The following is a 22,407-nucleotide window of genomic DNA, read 5'->3' on the forward strand; positions in this document are numbered from 1 at the left end:
TAAGTGGGTTTTTAATTTTTTTTTTTAACCGCATAGAAACATAAACTTCATTTTTGTTTTCCTGCTGACGTTTCATAGAAATGATGTAAAGTAGAGAAGTACTGGGAAAAGAGCGTTGTACATAGCCAGATGAGATTACACTGCTTTAAAACACATTATTTCTCAGGCCACTCACACCAGATCAATCAAGAACATCACCAGAAGTTCTCAGATACTACATATTAATATTCTAGTTCAGTTTTTGAATGAGGAAATGGAGAATCAAAGATGGATTAATTTTACATGAACACTGTAATGCTATAACACAGCAGAAAGCACAGCAATGACAGCAGAGCAGCAAAGTCCTAGGCTGCAGCAAGTGAAGATTTGCTCAAATGCAACAGCTATGGGCAGAAAAATAAAGGAAAGAAGCTGCTTACCTTCAGAAAGCCTCAGGCGTGCAGGGATCTCCAGTGAGATCCTCTTACCTCCACTGCCAGCCCTTAAATGAGGGCTGGGAAGGGAGGGATCCTGGTCCCACCCTTCCATCACTCAGTGCATTGCATTGCATGCACCTGAGCTCCCTGGGCTGGCCCTGCCTTCCCACCAGGTGCTCCATCACTGCTTCAGGCCACAACTCAGCATTTCTGCTATCAGCATGAATGTACTAAAAGTTTTATCTTTTCCTGAAAATACGTTCTGAATTTCTGAAAATTTTAGCACTTTGTTTTGTACTCCTTTAGCTAGCATTGAAATGATATCGTTCACTTTACAAAAGTAAAACTGTCATTGAAGTATTAGTAATATTTCTGACAAAAATATAAGTACAAACTGAACTATAAAGAGGAAACATTGCTTAAAGGCTTCATTTGCTTTTTGACAAAAATAACTGGATAAATTGTCCTTTTATTATGAGCAGTCTGTACTTTCAATTAAGGGTAATGTAGGACATCTTCAGTGGTGTGACATTGGCTGCTTCTGTAACTCTTAACTTAAAATAATTGTTTTTAGCATTTTTTTTCTCAGTGATTCTGCTGAAGGTGATTTGAGGGATAGCCTCTCTTTGAGAGGTGACCACAGCTCCCTGTGCCTGCGTACATTTCTACCATTTGTTCTGAAACCACTTCGGGGAGAGTGTTAACATTCTGTGTTCCACGTTGTTTGCTGTTCTGCCGCTCCCAGTCCGAAAGCAAACAGCCTGGTGTAGCTTTCTGTTTGCTTTGCAAGTTGTTTACAGGAAACAGAGTTGCTGATTTCAAGCAATAGGTAGAACAAAATCACGGGCAAGTTAAAAGTATTAACCAGTCAACCTAATAAAAACATCAGGAAAAGCATAATTACATTTTCTGTAAGGTGGTAAAATCCATGCAAGTGATCTGTCTGTTGAGATCTGTTTGACTGTGAGGTACTGTCTGTGTTTGAAAGCATCAGTGAGTAGTCTGGAGATTAAATCTGTATCTTTCATACTACGGGGCGATGAAAATTGTGCTTGAAAATACATTTTGAGGGTTTAATTATGATGTTTTCCATACAGCTATAATTCTTTCTAAGTATTTTGTGTTGAGAAAGTCATGCCTTCTCCAGGATCAGGCTGTATTTTCATCACCTATTTAAACTGTTACTGCAAGAAAAATCCAGACAGCAAGTCTAGATTTCTTCCAGCATGCTCTCTGATAGAATACTTCATGTTGAGATAAAGGTGGGATAATGTGGGAGGCATCTGAGAGGGATTATTTACATTTTCTTAAGTGGAATGCTTTCATACTTGAGTACAAGCTGAGGTACCATTGTCTGGATTTCCAGTATTGAGGGTTTTGGACGGCCAAGTTCAAGTGTTTTAATTTGTGTAATAAAAATGGAAACATCCAAAGTACAGAAACTAATATCCGAAGCTGATCTGTTTGAAAGCAAACAAACAAAACACTCCATGACTTACCTGTTTTAACCACAGTCGGGATGCTTGGCTTAGGGATGGGATGGCAAGGCTTTTCATCAGAAATCCATAGTGCTGTTTTCTTACCTGTCACCTACAGCAGAAATGTGTCACGAATAATTTGCTGATCTGCTTTTTCTTCGTTTTTTAATATGGATACTTCTTCCATTGACTCTGTGTTCCATCCATCAGCCAGCAGGTACTCTTCAGCTGTTAAAGGAGCTATTAGAAGACTTGTCCCTTTTCTCCTTTCCCTATAGCTAGCATAGCAACCTGTGTTTTTTGCAGATACACTTCTTATTAAAATCAGTCTTCAGAAGACTGAACAGGGCAATAAGGCAGGAATCAGTGTTTCAGCTCTTTCCTGTAGCAATGTCACCTTTAGTGGTGTCAGATGAAAAATAATGTATTATTCTAAATTGAGTTGTGTTGCATTAAACTTCTTACACTTACTTATGAAAGCCTATGTGCCTAAGATGGCTAAAATACAATAATCTTTGTAATTTATGAATAGTGCTTACTGGAAGGTCACTCCCAGCCATTTTAAAGTTCAAACCCAAACCTGCTAGGTGACCTACAGTATGCTTACTGCCAGTGCTATGTAAAGATGTGTATCGAAACCAGCACCAGTCAGTCCTTCCTTCTCATAAGAAAACACAGGACGTGGTCTCCCTGTAACCAGTCAGTAAAACCAAGTGCTTTCTTCCGTAGAATGAGATTGGTGTAGAAGAAGAAAGCAAGAAGGAAATGGAAATTTGGATATTGCAGATATTCACAACTTTTGTACTGTGTCTGTGCATTTCACATGCACATGCATTTCACATGCACAATGCACATGCATCAAAATGAAACATTTTAATACAGAATAACTTAATATGAGAAAGTAAAAGAATATATTGCATTCACAGTACAATTATTGTAAATCAAAGATAAGTTGCTCTAATTCAACATTTTTTCTAATTTTGAAATTCCCCAACTTTCTAAGCTTGTAGTCCTTCAGATTTAGCTACAAGAATTTAGGAACATGGTCTGAATGTACACAGTTTGTCATTCTGCAATGTGCAATTTCCATATCTTTCTTTCCTAGACACCTATTTTAAATTACACCAGGAAGAAAAGTTAGGAAAAACGAAGCTATACACTTAAAAATGTGGTTTTATACATTCAAATTGCAGCATATCACAACAGCACAATGAAACTTCACGTTTCATAACGCATTAAAGGTAAATCTCACATAAATACCTTCGTGCTGTATCCGTGCCAAAAGGCCTAACTTTCATCGTGTGCTCCTGACCTTTTTTGTCTCACCTAAAGCACAGGTCTGTGAGGTTTTGTCTAATAGAACATCAGTGCTAATAGTTGTAACAGATGCTGTCTTCCAGCCATGTAATCTATCTTTACAGCCCTCACTAGGTGAAGGAATCAGGAAGTTTTCCTGCACATTCATTGAATTCTTCTCATGTTTTCCCAGCTGTCCCCTTGTAGCTACAATAACTGGCAGGTGCTAAGCTCCTTTATGATACTCCCCGATTTGTTTATTGCGTGGCAACTGTATTGATAGCAATTACACTGTCACAGTTACACTGCGGGTCTGTACATAGAGCTTACTGCACAAGAACCAAGTGTGAACTACTCACTGCTTCTCCTACAACAAAGCCAAACATGGAAGAAATGGATGTGTTGTGTGCACTGATCTGTGCAGCTAAATTGCAGAAATCTGTGTTAAAAGGAACATCAGAGAGAGGAAACTATCAAAACTGTTAGTTAAAGACTACTCTGTGCCACAGGCTTATTATTTTCAGTCTCACTCACTTCAAACTTAATGTAATGATATGCAAACGCTCACCTACAGTTTGAAACTGTAGAACAGGGATTGTTTTTCTTCTCTTTTTTTCCCTTTTTTTTCATGAGAAATTTTCTAGTTAAAAACCACTGCAGGTGATTATTGAAACAAGTGTTGGACAAAACCATTTCTCCTGCGTGGTGCCAGCCACAAGTCAGGGAGGGCTGAGGGCTGGGAGGGGACTTGTGATGGTGCTACCAGTAAATGGAACGCCTGCTTGGCAGAGGAAGAGCCCAGAACTCACAATTCTGCTGGTGAACAAAAGGTGTGACTGTCCTGCGGGTCTAAAACACCGCATTTGAACACGTCCACGTAACACAAGTTTGCTCATAGGAAAAAGTGGTGTGATTTCAAAGGAATCCAAAACCTTGTCGTGCTGTAAGTACAAAATATCCACTGTGAAGAGATGGAGGTATGCACTCAGCAATATAGTAATTACACATAATAATACTACAGCGTGGAGAAGTGGGGCAGGAGTTGTGTATGTGTGCATTTCCCTCTCATGAGACTCCTTAGGCTTCTCATAGACATGACTGCAGTCACTGGGATAACTGCATGCTAGTTTGAGCATCACTGTTGATAAGGATTTGTTAGCTGAGTGGTGAATATGCCTAGAGTTTATCTCATATTTAGCATTTCCTATCCATCTGCATGGACTGAAATCTAACAGCATCTTTTGATAACTGTTTTCTGGTTCTGCAAAGCAAAATAACAATAACTTGATAATAATAATCTGTTATTAATGTAATTAAGTGAAATTAAATCTGTCGAGAGCACGGTTTGATTTCACTTATTTATTTTTAAATAATAACCATTTTACATTTGAAGCTAAAATAAACACAATGGACTTTTCTACTTTTCTCCTTTGTTGTTGTAGAGATTTTCTATACAAGAAACAGTGAGCTTGAAGTGGCCATACAAAATTGTTTGGAATGTAATGAGAACATTTTTATTCTGTTAAAAGAAAATACATCCATACTGAAAGAAATTCTAAGCTGACTATAACGGAAGGAAATACCATTTTTCAAAAGCAGTGTCTTGCTAGGATTTGTCAGAACTTTTTCCTTCCTTATTAATAAGCAAAATGGACATCTGAGCCTGTACTTCTTAAAAGCTGGGAATAGCTATCTCTTCTACTTCTGTGATATAGGACTTAAGTGTTGCTCTCACTATTGAGAAAGACAAGCAGGAGAACAGGAAATGTAATAGTTTAGGATAAATGAAGTTAGTTGCACTTAAAATAAAAATTAAAAAGTGGGTGAAAACTCATGGGCAGTGGAGAGAAGAGTTGTTGGCTTACTTAAGCAGATAAATTGACCCTTTCAGCTGGAATCCTGTTTCAGTTGTCTTCGAAATGTGACACCTAGCACCCCGTCCTTCACTGGCTGCTTTAATCTAAAGAAAGATCTGTCATCTTGTCCCACCTTACTGCATCACTGCCATCTCCTGGATAGGATAAACGTTCTACTTTCAGAAGAGACTGTTGGACAGAAAGCAAGTGAAGTGTGCCAGCAACTACAGAACCTTTTTAGCACCTCATCTTGTGGAAACTTCTGGGAAACCAGCTTAGAGGTTGCAGCTGAAGCAGTTAGTAGGTCAGGCCAGCTTTTCCTATGGAGCATTAATAAAATACAGTTATAATATATTTATCATAAAATGGGATTGAAAAAAGGGACTGAATTCTTATATAACAAAAAGTATATTGAAAGTGAAATACAAGGTGCTTTTCAGTTCTTCAGGAGTGAGGTTTTGTATTTCCTAATTTTGTGATAACTTTGTTTCAGTGTTACGCAGACCTCCAATCTGCCATAAGTAAGGTAGGAGGAGAGCAGCCAGCCTTTCTACATTGCTAGGGATGGAAACAGTAGCTGAGTTAGTGGAAACTTCTTGCTATTCATAGTTCTACTTTCCAAGGTCATTTATAAGGTTAAATCAAGCTAAATGTTCATATTAAGAATTTTTTCCTCTAGAATTGGTACTGCAGCTTTTGATGTTCAGTATTCTGCATATAAACTTTTGATGAGTCTGCTGGAGGAAAGGAGGAAAATCAAACCTTCAGTCTTTCATTCTTAAACACGAACTCCTCTATAGTTTGTACATTGCCTGTCTGTCTGTTGCAGAGCCGTTGGAAGCTCTGTGTGTTCACTGATAAATCAACTATTCAGGTACTCGCTGTGCCTTGTGCTGCATTACCTTCTGCAGCCTGACACGAGTGCACATGGCTGTACCTGCTGCCCTAATGCCCACTTGTGTGTGATGGCTCTGGATTCTCATACAGCACATCCATAACAATACATGTCACAGTACCCCCTGGAAAGACAAATCAGATATTCAAAATGAAGTGGGTGTGCACTTTCTTGATACCATCATGCTCTGCTTCAAAGGCCTAAGAAAATAGAGGAAAATATGACAAAGGGCATGCTGGCTGTCCTGAAACAGTTAAATATCACATGAGCCTCACACATAGCAAAGACATCTTTCATTTTGCAACAGAAACTCTAGAAAAGATGCCCTGAGTTTCACCTGTGTGTGCATGCAACGTTTACTTGATTGTGACTAGTGTTTGTTCAGAAAATAGTAATTAATTCCACAGTGGGGGAACTTGCATTCTGTGCACAGTAGGTGTGTGTTCCCTGGCAGCTCTCCTAACTCACCCAAACACAATGCCATCACTGCTGGCGAGGCTGGGCAGGCACACAGCCATTCAGCTGATGCTAAGCAATCAGTTTTTCTTCACCATCTCCTCCCCCAGGTACATCTGTTAGGGGGAAAAAAAAAAAAAGGAAGAAAAAAGACCTGCAAGCCTGCGTAGAGGGAAACCTAATCTTATTTGTCTTCTTCAGTAAGACAAATGTATGGAAAATGGAAAGCAAATGACATTGTTGCAAAGAAAATCACATCATGCATGTAATTAGCTTGTAAATCCCCTAACTGAAATTCTACCTTTATTCTGTCTGTGCAGTAAGCTCTTACTAATCGATAATTTCTGAAAAAAGCCCAGGATCAGTTGGAGATGTCGTTTATATTCCTAAGGAGGAAAAAACCAGTTTCTCTTGGAATTCCACAGAAAAGCCTTTGACCAAAACGTTTCACTTTGGATACATTTTTGACACTGCTGGTGGCAGCAGTTCCAAATCACTGTGATTAAAAAAGGCAGTGGCTCCCTACGTGCAATTGTATTCCATGTAGCACTCAGCACAATGCCTCACCTTTTCATCCTTTTTTAGTACTGGAAACCCATTAGGAACCTCTGTTTTTGCTGCTGGATGACATTTGCTTGTTGCAGTCCTGCTCAGACACAGGGTGGCTTTGCTGTATGATGGCCCCTAACTAATCAGCCTAAAAGCAGCAGGATCTCCAGCATGCCAGTTCAGGCTTGTGCTTGTGTCGTCACTTATTTCCTTGCACCTGACTGGAAAAGCCCACAAGCTGCCTGTTCAACAGCACTGCAGCTCCAGTACGAGAAGCTGTTGTAATTAAGGCTTCCAGGGCCCCATGGAAGATCTGTCAGTGACATACATGCCTTAATGTAGTCTGCTTTATATGTTGGGGCTAAAAAAAAAAGCCTCTCAGTCTTTAAAGATATTATGAATGGAGTAACAGGTGGAAAAACGAGTTTGCCATTTTTCATGCATTATTTATGTGGCATACACTTTTCCTTTCCTTTTTTAATTAACATTAAAATTTAGTTACCATACTTACCAATCATCTGAAACTAGATAAATATTTCATGTTAATTGTCATGTGTTCAATGATATAGTAGGTTTAAAACAATTTAATCTCTGATTTTTTTTTTCTTTGACTGAGAGATGAGAACAGGTTAGGAGAGAAAAGGGAAGGAGACCAGCAGGCTGAAAATTGCTAAAATGGAAAGTCACACTTCTCTTTAAAATAACATAAGCTTTTCTTGTTGTCCTGTTTAAATAGTAAAATAGGAGCATCACACCACAGACAAACTTAGAGGAACTGGAAATTCTCATAGTCTTGATAATTGCTCATGTATTCTCGGGATGCTATCTGCCTTTGGCACGGAGGGAATGGGCCGTCGGTGTTAAATGCTTGTATCTGTATGTATTTGCTTGTCTGTGCTATATATGGACATACAAAGATGTACGTGCTGCAATAAAGCAAACACTTCAGGAAGCATAGAACCTGGTGTACAGCACTGACTATCAAAGTAAAATGGCAAAAGGTACCTCCAGCAGAAGGTATATCATAGCTAGAACACAGCCTGAGCAAAACAGCTCTGGTCTCTCGCTAAAGTACTTGGGCTATGATGTGGCTGGAAAGAAATCATTCAACTGAATAAACACAGAGGCTGTAGGTCCTTTTATTATTATTTTTTTTTCCTGCTTGATTTTAACACTGAGCAATTGAAATTTTTACTTTGGTCAAATGTACATGAAAAGTATGTGCATGGGCTAGAACTTATTTCCCAGATAGGAGGAGCACAGGAGCACAGGCAGTGGAGTCTAAAGAGGAGGAGAAAGTAGAGCAGTATGAGCTCATTGCCATCTAATACCATTGGAGCTCAACTCTTAAAATTAGCAACAATGCCTCATATAATCCTGTTTACTGCTTATTGGTTTGTCTGGTCATGAAGCCATGGTACTTAGGCATCTTCCAGGCTCTGAGGAACTTTGGAAGGTTTTCTCTTTTCCCTGTACCAATGAGACTTTAACATATCTAAAATCATTTTAAGTAATTGGAAGTAGTGTAACTTCCGGGGAGGAAAAAACAACCTATGAAACATAGCTATGGAGAAAATGGATCTTCTCAACAGTGAGCATTACATCAGTTTTGGATTATTCCCTAAATATTGTGGACACACAAGCTAGTGTTAGAAGAAAAACAGTGCTTTGAAAACAACTTCATATCAAATGCTAGAATAATTCAAGGGGTGCTAAAAGCATGGCACTGTGTATTCTGAGGGAAGAGAACTCTGAAATGGCTCTGATCCCATGAAAACTACACTATATCTTTAACTGCCTAATACTGTGAGATGGACTGACTGACTTCATGGCAGCTCCTGTGCTAAGGGAAGGAGGTAAATCTGCAAAGTGAGGCATGAGCTTTGGATTTTACATGTCTAAATAATAGCAGAATGTTCCATTCCATTCTTCCTGATTCATGAACAGTATTATTTGGATTTCACTGTGCTGCTACATGAACACACAATATTTGGATAAAGGAGGCTTTGTTCATGTTAATCTATGTCTAATTTGTTTCAAGTGAATTAATTTACTTACACTGCAGAAATATCTATTGCTCACAATTTTAGTGAGAACTTTGTATATTTTGAAATCTAAATTGATCTGAGAGTCCCACGTAGAAATTGAAAGTCTTCTTGCTTTTTTGTTTTATGTATGATATTACAGAATTCTGTTCTAGCAAAAGTTACTTATCCATTCAGAAGTGCTGCTTCTGGGTAGGGGGGACCTCAAACACTTTATTATCCTCTGAACTCTCTTCCCTCTTGCTCTACCATAGATTTGACTCCTCTTTTTCTTTTTTATTCTTCCTTCACCCTCTGCAGTCACCTTCATAACACGCACTGAATGCTCATGTGTCAGTGCCACTTTATAAAATTAACCACAGACAGATTTACTCCTGGCTGCTCGCTTCATGTCCGCTCATGCAGTAAGGAAGGCAGACTTGACCTGGTCCTATTGATTTACGTGCACACAAGCATTAACTCTACAGGTTGTCTCCCCCCCAAGTACTCTGGGCAAATTGCATTACAAGCACAGTCAGTGGTTTGGAAACCCAACACATGGCTTTGCCTTTTCTTATTTTTTCATTTATATTAATTTCCATTAAGACTTTATGCCTTCTTTCAAGTATCTGCTGCACAATTAAATCCTTTTGCAGTAAATCTTTCCTACGAGGGAACGGTAAATTGAAAGTACTTGAAGCTTAACAGATGTTTAGGTCAGTTATATTTATGTTGCACTGTATTCTTCTGAGACTTCCCATTTCACCTCCTTTCAGGGGCTAATGGCTTCCGATGACTTTGCTTCCAGCTTTTCTTAATCATCACTGCCTTTATTCTGGGCAAAGGGCAACTGGGAAGAAAGAGCATCTTGACAGAAGTGGGAGCTCATGATATGCCTGACCTGTCCTGTCTCCATGCGTAGCTCTGACTCAGCCTTTTGCTCGTTTAATACAAATAATTACATGGCTTCATCTTGAAGACGTGAGGTTACTAGACCTGTCCTGAATGCAAAATAGGGCGACAGCAGATAAAGGAGTGATTCTAATTGAGCACTTTGTTCCCAGGCATCTAACAAAGTCTTTCTAGTGAGACTTGATGTTTTTCCAGTGACCTCCTCTAAAGATGAGCAAAATCCTAACTATATTTCAAGTAGGTGATGAAACCAGTAATTTCATCAATATAGCCAATTAATATTTTAAGTTTAAGTGATTTTCTTGGTAGCTGCTAATATTTGCTTCTCTGACAAAACTGGACCAAGTTCCATTTTTGTTTCTATTTTGAACTAACTCTTCCTATCTTCTGTTCTGAAACACAGCATAAGCTAAAAAGATGAACAACCACTAAAATTGCTCAGTGAGATTGAACTGTAACTGCTCCAGAAGCTCTATATTCTGGCCTTATAATGAAGATGCTTATTATCTCTTCTATTTTCAAGTGAGGCTTTCTGTTAGAAATTGCTTTCCTTGTTTTTCATCTACTGTGAAGACAGTTTTTCAGAGATGTCTTCTTCCTCATGCAGTGCTGTGTGTGGAGAAGTGTTGTGTATTTTGGGTTAGTGGTTCCTATTTATTCTTTCTGCAAACAAAACCAACAGACCATTAATGGAATTCTAGCCTGTCTTACTTTCTTAACAGAAAACACAGGGACAACAAACAACCTTGGGTAAGCCTAAAAACCTCCCTCGAGTTTCTAAGGTTTCAGCTTAAGAGATTGTTCTACTGTGCTGACCCTACCTGAAACTGAAATAAATTTACCATGCAGTTTGACATTACTATCCATGGTCATATTTCAGACTGTGGCTAAATTACACAGCCTAGGTTCAACTGCTCTACATGAAAGATGTTTGGTATATTTCTAAGGTCATTTTTCTTTTAAGGTGAGATGTTTTCCCAAAATACCCATCTGTAAGAAGTTGTTTCCTCTCTTCCCTGCACTGCAATACTGAGCTGATATTAACAGAACAGAACATGTGTCTATGAACATTTATGAATACATTTTTGTTTTCTAAAGTAAATGTGGAAATATTTAATATATATTTCTACTGTTTCATCACAAAGGTTTTGTATTTAGTGTGTGTGGGGAATCTAAAGCAAAAAAAATGGTATCTTTGAAAGTGAAGTGCTGTAATAATTATGTTTATCATGAAAACTGGTGGTTTGGGTTTGTTAATTCATTGCATAACATGATGCCTAAAGCTGGTTTGGTTTACAGTATGTCTGTCATAAGCTGGACTTAAGCAGTCTGTTATCATGCAGTCTAGTCATATTTTGTAGTGTATTTGCATGTTTGCTAGCTTTGGGGTTTGACAGTAAATGATGACAAGGTCGAGACTTGGTTACTGTGTATTAAGAGGTCTCATTAAACCTGATCATGAGCAGCTTTAATACATAGCAAAATATTTCTAATTGATGTGAGTAATACATTTGTCCTCACTTCAGCTAGTTTTCTTGACCTTTTTACAAACTGAATAATTACTAAGCACCAGAGCTTGGCCCTAGCTGATGTCATTATTAATCTAGTGACCTACTGTGTTTATTAGAGCTATTTTATAATTCACAGTTGTAATCAAAATCAGTGTAGTTGTTTGCTTTCCATCCCACTTGGATGCTGTGACGTGGAGGTCTGGGCTCATTTTACCTTTCCTGAATTACACTTCTACAGCAATATTTCTCCTGTATAAATCTTAATCAGGAGGGCTGTCCAAACGTGGTAACTCATTATCTTAAACTGGTGATAAAAGACTATGGTAGGCGTCCACTTACAAAGTGTTCTCTATTTAAAGAGAAGAATCTGACCTCTAAGGTAAACTATAACTTAAATCTTAATAGGTCCGTGCACTCACTGTGAGCTCTCTTCAAAGCATGAAAGAGGCGGCGAGGTGGGTGAGCGGGCACAGCCAGTGCATTACTGGGAGCAGTGCAGGGATCCCAGTACAGAATGGGTTTTGTCTGATGTGCAGCGCACGGGGAGCCTTTGGTGAGGGGAGAAAGATACGATGAGGGGAACAGTCACTGATATTTAAAAACAAACCGTGTCCTGGGTGCGCAAAGAAAAGAATCCTGGAAAACAACGCAGCACAAACTGCTCAGAAGGAAATGTCGATTTTAAAGTTCTCTTAATCTCAGGATATGTCTGGGCAGTATTCTTCGCAATAAAGATTAAAAAAAAAAAAGGCAGCTAGTTTTCTACCCAAGTATCCAAAGGCGAACGCCTTGAAGGCTGCGGTCAGACGCAGCGTGAGACAGAAATAACAAGCCCTGAGCGTCAGGTTTTCCATCCGCAGCTCCAGGTGAATGGGCCTTTCAGCGGGCGCAGCGCTGCAGGCAGGCTGTGCGCTCAATGCCAGCCTTGTGGGCTGCAGGCTGCCTGCCGGAGCACCGCGCTGTGCCGGCGCTGCCAAGTGCGCGGCTTTGGCAGCAGCTCCTCCCGGCACACACTGACATGGAGTGCATATACCCTGCTTTAAAAAGCACCAACAACTCAGAGGGGCCATTTTCTGATGGCCGTTCCAGCATCACTGCGAATGTTTATGGACTGCCCAACAGCTCTGTGTTCTGCGAATGTGAAGCCAAGCAAACTTTGTAGTCTTATGTGGATTTTTTTCCCCTATTTCTTTTAACGCTGTATCACTGCTTGGTGGCTCTTTTCCTTTTTACAAAACTCCTCTAATTTTGAAATGCCACTACAGTCAAAAATGTAACTTCTCTATTGATCTGGGTGAAATAAGGACTACAGACTAAACTCGTTCACTTCTGCAGCCTTACAACCAACCAGGTCGCTTACTGATGTCCATTACTTCAAATGTATGTAACTACACTGTATTCACTTTTCTACTGCATAGGAAATAATTACTGTAGTAACTCACTTCTCACAGTATTTACTTCTGTACTTCTAATCACCAGCACCCTATCACTGTAGGCTGTTTCTATTGAACTTCCTATCCTACTTTTAGTGCCCACTGCTTCTTCTGGGCACCATGAAAAGAGCCCGGCCCCATCCACTCGCCTCCCACCACCAGATATTTATAAGCATCAGTAACATTACCCTTCGATCTTCTCTTCTTCAGGCTGAACTGCCCCAGGTCTGCCATCCTTTTTTCATAATGGAGATGCCCCAGGCACAGAGTTACCAGAACCCCAACGTACTCCATGGAGGGATGGGTCTTGATGGCTGGGGAGATGTTGAGAAAGGAAGAGATAAGAAGTTCTGCCATTCATTTTATTTAGCTGAATTTGCTAAGGAAAGGAAGCTGAGAAATCTGCCTTTCCTGTCTGTTAGTTAATGCCACACAGACAGGCTGTAATCCCTGATAAAACAGCATGAGAAATTAATCAGCATACGTATCAGACCTGCTTTAGCAGGTGTGCTGTCAGTGAACATGGAAGCTGACTGCAGTGCTGACGCTGTGGTTAGTTAAACATTAAGGTTCAGTTTGCAGTTGTTTGGACAGCAGCAACTATCTCCAGTCTCCATGTCCTATGCCCCACATTGGCAAAAGTAGTCCCTCACTGAATCAGTCATGTTACTTTGGGGAGAAGGAAGGAATTACTTTGTCTGTCACACCAAGTCTTGCTTGCACAATAAACATGACTGATTATATTCCTGTCATTTATGAGCTTCCTGGTTTGTTTGTGGCCAGATACACTTGATTATTTAAACTGCTGTGCTAAGAAACAGCAGGAAGTTTCCTATCTCTCTTAATATAGCTAACGAATTTATGAGTTAAATGTATTTTATTGCTGCTTGTTAACCAGCTTCAGAACTCTATGAAAGAAATACGGTTGTGTGTTTCCCAACAGGCCAAGTTCTGGTAGAAATTTCAAGAACGCACAAGAAACTTAATGACAGTCTAGAGGAAAGTGTAAGTTCAACCATTTCTTAACCTACCTCACCTTTTGAAATTAAAAACCACTTTTGCTGATTTTTAATAACCCTTAATTTATTTGCTTTAAAGTTTAAGAAATTTCATAAGGAAATTATATCTGAACTGGAGAAGAAAACAGACCTGGATGTAAAATACATGACCGTAAGTACATTCAGTTCTAATCCCCAAAAGGGCATCTTTTATTTAGGGGTCAGTCCCTGGCAGTCTATTAATCACTGTTAGATTTGAGCTCTACTTAAACACGGCAAAAGCGTTTGTGCTCATTTTGAGTTAAAATAGGAACCAGTGCATGACTTCATAGCATTCTTAGCCCACAGCTGAGAAAAGCAATTGGTCGCCTCATTTGACATGCATTAGCAATATCTATGGTAATGCTTTCTAGCTGCTTACACAAGCAGCATTGCAGCACACTGAGATGTTTGTAAATGCTCTGATTGCAGGCAACTTTAAAGAGGTACCAAACAGAACACAGAAGTAAACTGGATTCCCTAGAGAAGTCTCAGGCTGAGCTGAAAAAAATCCGAAGGAAAAGCCAAGGAGCACGAAATGTAATGAAATATGAGCATAAAGAAATGGAGGTCAGTGTGTTGGCTCTTGGTTTGCTTGTTTCTTTTTTTAATTTTATTTTGTATGAGAACTGGTCAACATTAAGCTATTACAGGTCCTATCTGGGTCTTTCAAAGCTTGACTTCTGAAGCCTACAACAATTTCTGTGCATGCAGTGTAGTTAGTTAATTCACAGCTGCCCTGCATGTTGTTTGGCAAGTTAAACTAACTTCAAAGAATGTGTATTTTTGATTTCTCAGAGCTGCTGTACGTTAAAGGCACTCCTACAATAATTACTGCAGTTCAAATTAAATGCTGGCTGTGCTGCATCAGAGGCTTCAGCTCCAGGGTTTCTTCGGTGGCCACAATTTGGTGAACGGCCTTAAAGCACCTCAGGAACTGCGCCTTTATGCAGCAGTTTTCTCGGCTATGTTGTGTAAATTCAGCAGTAATTTGCTATAAACGTTTCCCGAAGTAGGCCGTACAACTTATGTATTACCTCTGCTGCCGTTCTTACACAGCATTGCCATCTTGAGGCCCAGTACGGAATGGCAGGGCAGTGCAGGTAGATGATTGTTATTTCGAATGAAAAGGTCAGTATTTTCTGAGACACAACGTTAGGTTCGCTTTTAGAGTTTTTCCTCTATATTTTTCTACTTATTTTTTTCTTTAAATAAAGCTTTGTTTAAAACAAGGCACATAAACATAAATCATACCAGCTCTTACTTCAACTGTTCTTAACCCACATCCAGAACAGCTCATTGTTAATGTACTGGGCTGAGAATTTAGCAATTAGCCTTTAAGCACATTTTAGCCACAGACTTTCATAACCTCAGATAAATACATTTTAGTCTCTTTAGTAACTCATTTTTTCCTCTCTAAAATGAAGCATAGATTTGTTACAGCTTTATGAGAGTAAATATATCTGCTATAGAGCAGATGAAGGTAATTAGTCCAATTAGAGAACACCTGTGGCCTTAAAGTAGCTCAGTTGCTGCTGCTTTGAAGTCATATTCTTCCTTGTTACAGCATTTAATTTAGAAGACAGATTTTTTTTCTTGTTTTGCTTCGTTGTCTACACAAACACACACACAGTAGAATCATACAGTCATTCAGGTTGAAAAAAACTCTTAAGACCATCAGGTGCAACCATCCAATGACCTACCAAGTCCAGCCCTAAACCATGTGCCACGTCCACACGTCTCTTCAGCTCCAGAAACAGCAGCTCCACCAGGGCCTGTGCAGCTGGTCCAGGGAGGCCCAGCCACCCTTCCATGAAGAAATTCCTCCTGACTTCTGAATCTCCTCTGGTGCTTCACACCCCAACACTGATTGCCTGTAATAGAATACATGTGTGTCTGATGAGATTGGAGAAGTCAGGTGTGTGCATGAAAAGAGGGTGACTTGGAAGCAGAGCCACTCCACCCCACCTTTCTGATAACTTTTTCTTGTCTTTTTGGAACACACTTCAGTAACTGGATAGAGCATCAAATAAAACTCACAGACTGTGAATTATTTACTTTTTTCCCTTAGTATTTGGAAACAGTGAGCTCTCGGCAGACTGACATTCAGAGATTTATTGCAGAAGGCTGTAGAGAAGCTCTACTTGAAGAAAAAAGAAGATTCTGCTTTCTAGTTGACAAGCACTGCAGTTTCACCCAGCACATGCACTTCTATCACGCCCAGGTCGGTGGCATGCATGTAAATAAAAATGAAGCTCCTGAAATCTAATCGTATCAGAGATCTTAACATCTCTTCTAGTATCTAGATGAGAGTGCCACAAATAGTTTAGATAGCACTGAGAACACTGTAGTGCCAGACAAGTGTTGTGATCTGTTTGTAGAGAATGTCTACAATGTAATATTCTCATAAATGTGCTATTGCAAATGGTAAAGGGCTACTGTGACTTCTTAAAAAATCACACATTGAGAAGTATGGTATTTCTAATATCTGACCCTGAAAAAGGACCATCTCTTTCTGTTATATACTTCAAGGAGATACTACTTAGCCTTGAACATGTTTGAAAAGACTTCCATTTCACTTGAGTTATCTTTTTTCTGTAACAAAAATTAGCAAGTAGTTCTGTGTAATTTTACGCAAAACGTATCTTTGATGAGTTCCTCTTAAATTTGGATGCAGTGTGCAGAATTCCTCAATGCCAAGCTGCCTGGGTGGCAGGAAATCTGTAGTGATGCCACCAAAGTTCCTGAAAAAGTCAAAATGATGATTGATGAAATAAGGACACCTGGTTCCACTCCAATATCAGGAACTCCGCAGCCTTCACCAATGATAGAGAGAAACACCATGGTATGTCATTCCCTGATAGTTAAAGTCTCTCTTTCAAATGGGTCCAGATTGTCTTCACTGGTTTCTATTGTACTTAAGCATTTGGATTCAAGGCTATAACATGCATCAGCTGAAATACACTGGGGTTGGGTAGGAAAGCAAAACCATTAAGCTGAAGCTTTGCTGCTGCAGAAATACACAGAGTAAAGCAGGCAGAAGCACACAGGCAGAGAAGGCTGTTTCCAGTTGGGTGTCCAGGGCTTTCCTGCAGAGCACAGCCTTAGGACTACCCTAGCTTTTGCCACTCTACTTCCAAGGTTCCTGTCTGTAAGCGCTAGGAATTGCATACTTGAGGTTCAAGATAAACAAAATTTTACCCTTTCCTTCTTCCCTCTCATTCTTATTACAGAATATTGAAACAGAAATTAAATTCTCAATTCCCCTATTTGCATGTTGTGTTACCACTGGTTATTGAATTTCTGAATTCAACACCTCCAGAAGTTACGTTAAGAAATGTACTGATCCATGCATGAGTGGGCAGTTTGTGAAAACCGGGGCTTTGATAGCATTTCCACTAGTTACTGTGTATCAGGGAACAGATCTTTGCAAACTATTCTATCAGAAGTTCGTAGCAAGGTAAGCCCAGCAGAAAGGCCTTACATAGCTATGATCTGGGAAAACCTGAGCCTTGCTTTCTAAAGATTATGTTGCAAATAACCCACAAAGTCGTGTCATCTCTCTATTAGGACAATGTTTTTCTGATTCTAGATTGGAAACAATTTTTATGCTCATAATGAAAATGCATCCAAGGTGCCCCCTGCTCCTGTTGGCAGGGCATACACCAGTCCACTTGTGGACATGTTTAACAATCCTGCCACGGGTCCAAAGGTGTCTCCTGAAAGACCGAGCAATGCAGCAGGTGAGTGTCATTTCATTGCAAACCAAGTATGTGCAAAGGGTGTCTTACAGAACTCAAAATTCTCTTTGGGATTTTGTGACTACTATCGGGATTTGAATTGAATATGTGGGGAAATATAAAATGGTCTTACAGAATGTTCATACATCAGTTACCTAACAGGTGCAGTGCATGTCATAAGAAGGAAATAACTGTTCACAATAAAATGAAGCTACCAATTGTAAACTTTCACTTCAGTCAGTTGCCATGCATCCCTGATTAACACAGCTCAACTGCTCTCTGTGCTCTCCATCTTACCAGAAGAATACATTCTGTGATTCTGGACCAGATACACACCATTATTTCCGTGCACACTAACAGACATGAACTAACATTGCAGTCGTGGTATGGTTTCCTTTAAGAGTGTACAGCAGCCAGGAAAGAATGCACATGGGACAAAACTGTCCTGTACTTCTCCTGAAATGTAAAATGCTGTTATAGTATTTTATTAGTTTGTAAAATAGGAGTCTTTGACTTACTCTGCTACAGGGAAAAAACTAAGCCTACACCACAACAAAACAAAAGCAGAACTCTTCAGTGCTAGAACAGCAATTCCTGCACTCCTTCCTTAAAAATGCCTTTAAAGTGCATTATGCTGGTCAAATAACATACATTTTTGAGACATCCTTTAAATCGTCTTCTGGAAAACATCCCGTGTCTGCAAAGTGCCAACTGTCTGCAGTTCTCATTGATCCAGGTGAAGCTCAGTGCTGGACATGATAATGAAATCAAATCTTGGACTTGTTTTAAGAATGGAAAAATTTCAGAGTCTTTTGCAGCTGCTTCTGGTTAGCATTTCTTATGCCAAGAGAGGAAAGCAGTAGCAAATTAACACTTATATAACTTTTTATGTCTGTTGGTTCAACGTTACTGTGGTAGCATGTATGCATGTATACAAATGCCAGTGCTATTAAGAACTCTGGTGATAAGAAACATTGGTAGATAACTGAGAGTCTAAGCAGAGCCCAAACAGAACAAAGTCTCACAATTACTGCACTTGAATACTGCTTTACCAAATCTGCTTTTCCTGTGTTTTGTTAATATGGTTAATTTTGCTCTTACTTTTGCAGAGAATTCAGATGACGCCAGTTTATCGCGCTCAACTTCTGTTGCCACAGGGCTGAATATAATGAAAAGGCAGAAAGTAAAGACAATCTTTCCGCACACTGCTGGAAATAACAAGACATTACTTAGCTTTGCACAGGGAGATACCATCATACTTCTTGTGTCTGAAGAAAAGGATGGCTGGCTTTACGGGGAACATGAGTCAACTAAAGTGTAAGATAATCAATTTACTACAATTTGAACATGAAGGAAAAGTATCTCTAGCAGATATCAGTACATGGTTTTCCACCTTTTTCTGCTGTCACTGACTGGGAACTTCTATCAGGTAAATCTCACTGCACGTATTTCAGGAAGATCTTGTATACTAGAACCCAGGCCTTTAAACATTACATCTTCTAGAGTCTACTGTTTTGTTCTGCGTTGACTTTTGAAAAATCCTTCCAATTTTGTATCATATGAAATTGAAATCCTTTTCCATTACAGAAAAGGATGGTTTCCATCATCATATACTAGACCACTAGAAGAAACAGAAGAAAAAGCCTTTGTTCCAGTGCCAAGGTAATATTTTGAATGGAATGTGCAAAAAATACCCAAATCTTCTTTAAAATGTATTAGAAATATTAGTTTTCTGCTTACCCCATCAGTTGTTCAGTAACACATACAGTAAGTACCTCCTAACTGTCTGTACTATCACACCTACATCACATTGCATGGTTTAGTGGCTACGCAGAGACCTAAGAACGATCATCACTCCAACTTTAAAGTCCCATGGACTTCAGAGAGATTATATGCCTTAATTACACATTTTTGTTCTTTCCTGGGACTAAAAACAAGGAGGGAAGGTGCATTATGGGAACTGAACATGTTACCTGCTGGGTTCTGTCTTGCAGCACTGCGCCGGTTAGAAGTATCAGTTCAGTCAATCTTGCAGAAAAAGCTGGTGTTGTCCTCCCACCACCAGACTATCTGGGTTCAACTCCAGACAAGAGAATGGAGTCTTCCAAAGGTACTGCTGCTAAAACACCAACTGACAAACCAGAAAGTGCAGGTCCGGTAAGTAACCCATGCCATTAATCTAAATGTTCTGCACCGCTTACTCTTCTTGACCTACTTAACTGAGCCCTTAAATGAGGCCCTTAATACTGTTCTATTTTAGATACTTGTACCTGACTTCAGTATCATTATGCTTTTCTGGTATCTCAGTCTACCTAGTGTAGTAAGAAGGGTGACAAATTGTTTGGGGATATAATTAAGAGCACTAGCAGCCCTGTTCTGCACAGCAGAGACATGGAATCTGTGAAACTTGAGAACACATTCTCATGGATAGCAGTACTTTCAAATTAAGTGTCTGGGAACTTCTAAAATAATTATGAAGAAAGAGTCTGTATTTTGACACATACATGGTTTTCATTTTTGGATAAAAAAAGCAATAAGCCTTAACAATTATATAATGTCAGATTTATACACAGGTTCATTTATTCTATCTGTTGAGAGCTCTGGGGATCAACATGTCCTTAAATGTAATTACGTTCACAGTAGTTAAAAGGTGTATCAGCCTGTGAAAGCTGCCAGGCCAGCAGTACAGAGAGTTCTTTGCCCTGTCACAAGTAAAAGGTGATTACTGCAGCCCTTTAATGCATCACATTGCCTTGGTGTCACCGTGCTGTGCTGCTGTGCGGCCTCAGTTGGCTCTCAAGGGCAGTCAACCATAAGAGTGTTCTTTCTGTAGTATTGCTTTATGGGGATTATGAATAAACTTAAGGCTTGTGGACTAACATTCCTGTTGCACTGAAAAAACAAGAGAAAAGGTGAGGGATTTTGGCTGATAGGTGAGGATGGAATTAACTAGAATTGCTTGTTCTCCCTGGAGGCCAAACGGCGCTTACAGCCTTTTAGGAATGGAAGACAAATGCATTTAGGTCTCATAACTGTTGTTGAGGTCCCCCATAACATGTGGCAGATACACTTTTGCTGTGACCCCTGATTCTTACCTGGTATACAAAAGGAAGAGGACTGCACTCACACCACAGGATTTCACTCCAGAATTACTATTTACTTTCATTCCTTTGGAAAGCTGCAGAATTTCCTTGTACTTCCTGCTTTTCTGCAAGTCAGCTGCCACTGCTCCACTGCCAGGCCTGAGAATGCTTCTGTGTGCTAGAACATGTAGTCAAAAGTTCACTTCTGCTTTAAACCTAACCTGACACCTCCTGGAAGCAATGCAATTAGTTTGCCATTTGAAATACTTAAAATTAAATATGATTATACTCAAAGTTTAGTGGAAAAAAAGAGAAGTTCAGTGTTTGCCAAAGCCTCTACATTGTGCAGCAGGTTTGGCAACCCGTTACAGCAGCTGAGTTCATGGCACCAAAGCATCCTAAAGGAATGCTGTGTCAGTGCCACACTGCCATCTTCTGGGTAATCTCAAATTCACAAAAATCAAGGAAATCTCATCACAAAAGTACAATGCAAACTGTAGCTGTAAAAGCATTTTCAGATTGTACATTCAAACAGACGTGACCATTTGATGACACCAAAATACCAACAATACCTGTGCAAAGTCATTCCTCTTCGTGCCACTCCCACGCAGCCACTGCTGGTTACACATGCAGGCGCTGCCAGGGCTCACTGCTCTGCTCTGTATTCACCATCACTGCTCACAGGAGTCACAGGAGATGCCTTCACTCATAAGCTGCAAATCAACAGTAATGGAACGCAGGAGGGTTTCTGTGGTGGTGGGATTGGGGGTTGGTTGTTTGGTGGGTGTTTGCATGTGTTGTTGGTTTTTTTGGCACTTCTGCAGCACGCTACAGAAACTGTATGGCAACACTTTGCTTCTGTCCTCCTTCTTTTGGTTGCCAATTTTCAGTGATTTTGATATTTTTACCTATACAGTGCAGGCTAGAACTCAAATGTAATTGCTGATCTTGGGGAAACAAAACAGAACTGACCCCCCTGGGGAAGAAGACCCCATTCCCTACACAGTATGCACACACAGCTGTTGGTGTTTGGATGTTCTCAGACCATTCTCTTCTGCCCACCTCTCCACAGCTCAACTGAACTAGACAGCTATTAGTCCAAGTTACTAAATATTTCATTCTGCTTGAATGGTAGGGCCTCTTTTCTTTAGCAGGACAATGAGGAGATCACCTGTAGCACGTTCTGTTGTTTTTTTAAATCTGTACCCATATCCTTTCTCTTACAGAAACCCGACATGAATGGCATTGTAAAACCACCCTTTCTAAGGTACATTTTAAAGCTGCTCATTCAATTATAGCTGTGTTGATTTTTAGTTTGATGTATGTTATTGTATTGACTGTGAGGGGAGCTGAGGATGTTTCTTCCCGAGCTGCCCTGACCCCTGGCAGCAGTGTTAGCCCCACTAATGAGTGCCAGAAGTGCTGTTAGGGGAGCACAGACCCTCCCAGAGCAGCAGGTGCTTCTTCTGTGGTTTGGCACAGAGTGGGGGTTAAATCCAAACTTCTTCAGAAGCCTTTTAAAGAACATGCAGATGGAACCAGGCAGTAACTTACCAACCCTGGGACTGCTGTCACGACAGCCCTCCTATGTAAGGCTGTTTTAAACGCTCGGGCTGAGCTAGGAGTTGTGTAGAGTCTGTTAGTGTGAAATTGTAAGGTGTTCTTCCAGCAGTGCTCCCTGTAGCACAGCGAGCCTTGCAGTAACTTTGTGCCTTTCTTTT

General features: G+C 39.9%; 1 protein-coding gene and 2 long non-coding RNA genes across 4 annotated transcripts in view; 1 reads left to right on the forward strand and 2 right to left on the reverse strand.

Moving 5' to 3' along the window:
* The window catches only part of BAIAP2L1 (BAR/IMD domain containing adaptor protein 2 like 1), a 34,241-nt gene that overhangs the window by 11,190 nt on the left and 644 nt on the right, over window positions 1–22,407 (forward strand). The window contains exons 4-13 of the mRNA XM_031606924.2: window positions 13,770–13,831; window positions 13,925–13,996; window positions 14,296–14,433; window positions 15,935–16,087; window positions 16,541–16,708; window positions 17,456–17,606; window positions 18,713–18,920; window positions 19,191–19,265; window positions 19,598–19,760; window positions 21,913–21,953. Coding sequence (XP_031462784.2) covers window positions 13,770–13,831; window positions 13,925–13,996; window positions 14,296–14,433; window positions 15,935–16,087; window positions 16,541–16,708; window positions 17,456–17,606; window positions 18,713–18,920; window positions 19,191–19,265; window positions 19,598–19,760; window positions 21,913–21,953 — 1,231 coding nt within the window. The remainder of the gene's footprint in view (window positions 1–13,769; window positions 13,832–13,924; window positions 13,997–14,295; window positions 14,434–15,934; window positions 16,088–16,540; window positions 16,709–17,455; window positions 17,607–18,712; window positions 18,921–19,190; window positions 19,266–19,597; window positions 19,761–21,912; window positions 21,954–22,407) is intronic.
* Window positions 8–15,702, reverse strand: LOC149915787 (uncharacterized). Of its 2 annotated transcripts, none has more exons than XR_016471669.1 (3): window positions 15,567–15,702; window positions 13,015–13,140; window positions 8–2,122 (listed from the first exon to the last, which is right to left on the reverse strand). It is a non-coding gene; the product is annotated as an uncharacterized LOC149915787 (long non-coding RNA). The 2 variants fall into 2 exon arrangements; XR_016471668.1 differs by lacking the exon at window positions 8–2,122 and adding an exon at window positions 6,531–11,941.
* LOC149915788 (uncharacterized) lies at window positions 20,386–22,404 on the reverse strand. The gene is made up of 3 exons (XR_016471670.1): window positions 22,241–22,404; window positions 21,259–21,399; window positions 20,386–20,864 (listed from the first exon to the last, which is right to left on the reverse strand). It is a non-coding gene; the product is annotated as an uncharacterized LOC149915788 (long non-coding RNA).

Source organism: Phasianus colchicus, chromosome 16 (assembly GCF_987193195.1).
Source record: "Phasianus colchicus chromosome 16, bPhaCol1.hap1.1, whole genome shotgun sequence".
Classification (NCBI taxonomy): domain Eukaryota; kingdom Metazoa; phylum Chordata; class Aves; order Galliformes; family Phasianidae; genus Phasianus; species Phasianus colchicus.